The sequence below is a fragment of the Myzus persicae genome, unplaced genomic scaffold, assembly GCF_001856785.1.
Source record: "Myzus persicae strain clone G006 unplaced genomic scaffold, MPER_G0061.0, whole genome shotgun sequence".
Classification (NCBI taxonomy): Eukaryota; Metazoa; Arthropoda; class Insecta; order Hemiptera; family Aphididae; genus Myzus; species Myzus persicae.
Window position 1 is genome coordinate 457,047 of NW_019104144.1, and position 3,273 is coordinate 460,319.

Here is a 3,273-nt window from a genome sequence, read left to right on the forward strand (position 1 = left end):
GTATCTATATTTTTTGAATGATTTATTTTAGTTCACTTAAATTCATTGATATTATACATAATATGGAACAAGTACTCTACCAACGTTTTTACTCAACGCGGGTAAGTATATCAATTAATGATAATTCAATTACTATATTATGTTAAATGTACCTAGCTATTGCTTGAAATTGAGGGAAATGGGGTTTTTCTAAAGAAATAAAGTATTAATAATTTTAAAAGAAATGTATTTATTTTATATTCTAAATACACACATTATTTATTGATTTGCATTGTTATATTTTCGTTTCATAAGTATTTTTTCGTTGTCTATTTTTTTAAGTTGAAAGTCTGAGATCCCAGGTATTCGGTTGCGCCATAAGATACAGCTTTTGGTGCCACAGTGCTTGATACGAATCCAGCGTTGGTTCCGGACAATACTTGAGCAGCAGCAGAGTTGGCAGAATATGCCAAAGGAGATGCTCCAGAGTATGCAGAGTACGACGATGGGACGACGCCAGAGTATGATGCTGGGGAGGCACTGTAGAAAGAGGCAGCCGGGGATGCAGCCGAGTAGGTTGAGTAAGATGCTGGGTAGGCAGCAGAGTGTGTGGAGTAAGATGCTGGGTAGGCAGAGGAGTAAGATGCTGGGTAGGCAGCAGAGTAAGATGCTGGGAGGGCAGCGGAGGATGCAGCCGAGTAAGTTGAGTAAGATGCTGGGAAGGCAGCAGAGCTGGCTGAGTAAGATGTTGGGTAGGCACCAGAGTAGGCCGAGTAAGAGCCTGGGTAAGATGAGTAAGACGCTGCTGGGTATGCACCTGAGTAAGCTGAATAAGATGATGGGTACGATTTGTATCCAAAAGCAGATCCGTATCCTAAACCAGCTCCGTATCCTAAATCAGTATATAACATTAGTTAGTATGATGAGTTCCAAAAAACAATAATTTAACAATACAGTTATTAATTAACTGTCGAAATAAGCTTAAAAATAATATTCAATACTATCATGTTGTTTTATAAATAATATTTGAATAGTTAAAAAAATAATAATAATCGAATAAAAACGAGTTTATACCAATTTATACATACATATAATTATTCCGAGTATCCAACTTAAAAAATTTTAAATATATAAAAATTAAACTAAATTATTTTAGTTTAGAAAATAGAAACATATAATATTATATTATCAAATTTTATTAAGGAATATATTAATACACCATTCTAAGCTCATAAATAATTATAATTTTAGGGTGGGACATCGTTATTAAATATTATTATGAATGTGATTTATTATAAACTACAATAAATTAGTAACGTAATGTGTTAAATTTATAATGAATGTGAACATATAGTAGATACATTCACTGCAGTGTAACGATTCTTCGAACTTTATAGCATATTGAGTTGATTTAAAAATAAAATTAAAAAATCAAACCTCACCATTTTATCAGCAAAACAGAACCTACCTATCCCATATTATATTGTAGTTTGTTATTAAATAATTGTATGGCTCCACATTCCTATTTATTATTAACGATGAAATTTAACTTGCAAGACTCAAGACTCATATAAAACCATAAAAGATACATTTTATAATCAAAACAGCACGAATACACCACTTAGCTTTCCCACGTCATGTCGTAAAATTAAAATATAATACAAGGTGTGACAAAATGTATTTTGATGTGTTATTTGTTATGCAAATATCGTTATCCAGGTAGGTGTACGTGGTAAAATAGATTAAAGGAAAATTTATTTTTAAATTCAATAGAATTATACGAAACTTAAATGGTGTGGTACTGTGATCACTTTATTATTATATTCTACATTTAACTACATTTCAGAATTGAATATTTTGATGCATCTAAGAAATAATAAAACATGCTCAAAATGAAGTATTCATGTATCATTCGATGTTATGAAAAAATAAAAATGAAAAAGATAATATATTTTTAATATTTATCATAACGCATTATAATTACATTATTATAGGTAATGGAGGTACATTTTCATTATTCAAATACTTCGTTGAATAAATGAACAGGCTGTTCTCTATCAAATTAGAATGTTGTATAATAATTTGAAGGTTTGAAATAAGTTAAGTTAAAACTTTTTTTGAGAACCTATCTCGGGCTACCCAGTACCCATGCACTATTTATTCATGTTAAACGCCTCAAGAGAGTAAAATATTTTCAATTGAATTTGACGTGGGTATACAGTAATGAATTTACTGCAGCCTAAAGTATACACGGAATGTACGTGCCATATAAATCGTTAGCGTCGTATTTTATGGTCAGGTTTAAATGCAACAAAATCTACACTACCAGTAAGTACTAACAATGTAATAATATGCACTCAACGATAATAATATGCGCACGGTAAAAAAACATGATCAGCTAGTCAAATACGTTACACTGGAATTATCGGAATTCTGTTTGATCGCGCCGCTTGGTTTGATAATAATTATATGAAAATGATCGGTACCCAGAACTCGGAAGTGGCTGACATCAACAGGTTTTAATCGCATCACAATAATCCTAGTACAATAATGCTAAGCCGGAGACTGCCTTTGCCGTTATCGTCGAATTAGGTTCATATTTATACTATTTTTTTATTTAGCCTACTGATGATGTAATAACGGATACAACGACATAGTATACACGCATAATATAGTATTAAAAATAAATTATTATTATTACCCAGAGATGAGGCAGCAGATCCATAGCCGTAGCTACGTTTCATCGGCTTGTTTTCAGCGAACGCCGCAGCGACCAAAAGCAATGTAACACACAAGACCTGTAAGAAAAATACGAAAAATGCGTTATGATCGGTTTGAACGAAAATATACTATTCGCCAGAACGAGAATCAAAAATATGCATTCTCAACGTGAGCGGAATATTGTCGAATAGCGTTTGCTTGCCTTCATGTTGATGGTGATATTGAATCGGTGGTTTTCTGATGAAGAAGACGACGACGGTGTTCCGTTGGTATGCTGCTCGGAGGTAGGTGCTCGTGCAGATGGTCAGAACGAATTGTGTCCAAGTGGTGCCCGGCCCGGCTTTAAATAGGAAACTTTTTGCACGCCGGGCGACATTAAAATCCCGAGAACCCGTACAGCAAAAAAAAAAAATAATAAATTGCACACGGGGTGAGACGAATACGGAACGCCGCACGCCACCGTCATTGGCAGAGGATGACAGTGGGGATCTTCATATCCAGTTTTTTTTGTCCTCCCGTCCCGAAGAAAACTAAAACTCGTTTGCAACCGCAATGGCTGCAAGCCAAAATCTT

General features: G+C 34.0%; 1 protein-coding gene across 1 annotated transcript; it reads right to left on the bottom strand.

Annotated features, from left to right (window-relative positions):
- Positions 1-254: 254 nt before the first annotated feature.
- On the bottom strand, positions 255-3,030 carry LOC111039237 (prisilkin-39-like). Its single transcript, XM_022322631.1, has 3 exons — positions 2,903-3,030; positions 2,681-2,777; positions 255-871 (listed from the first exon to the last, which is right to left on the bottom strand). The coding sequence occupies exons 1-3, from the start codon at positions 2,906-2,908 to the stop codon at positions 309-311; spliced, it is 666 nt and encodes a 221-aa protein (XP_022178323.1). The 5' UTR covers positions 2,909-3,030; the 3' UTR covers positions 255-308.
- Between the last annotated feature and the right edge of the window lie 243 nt (positions 3,031-3,273).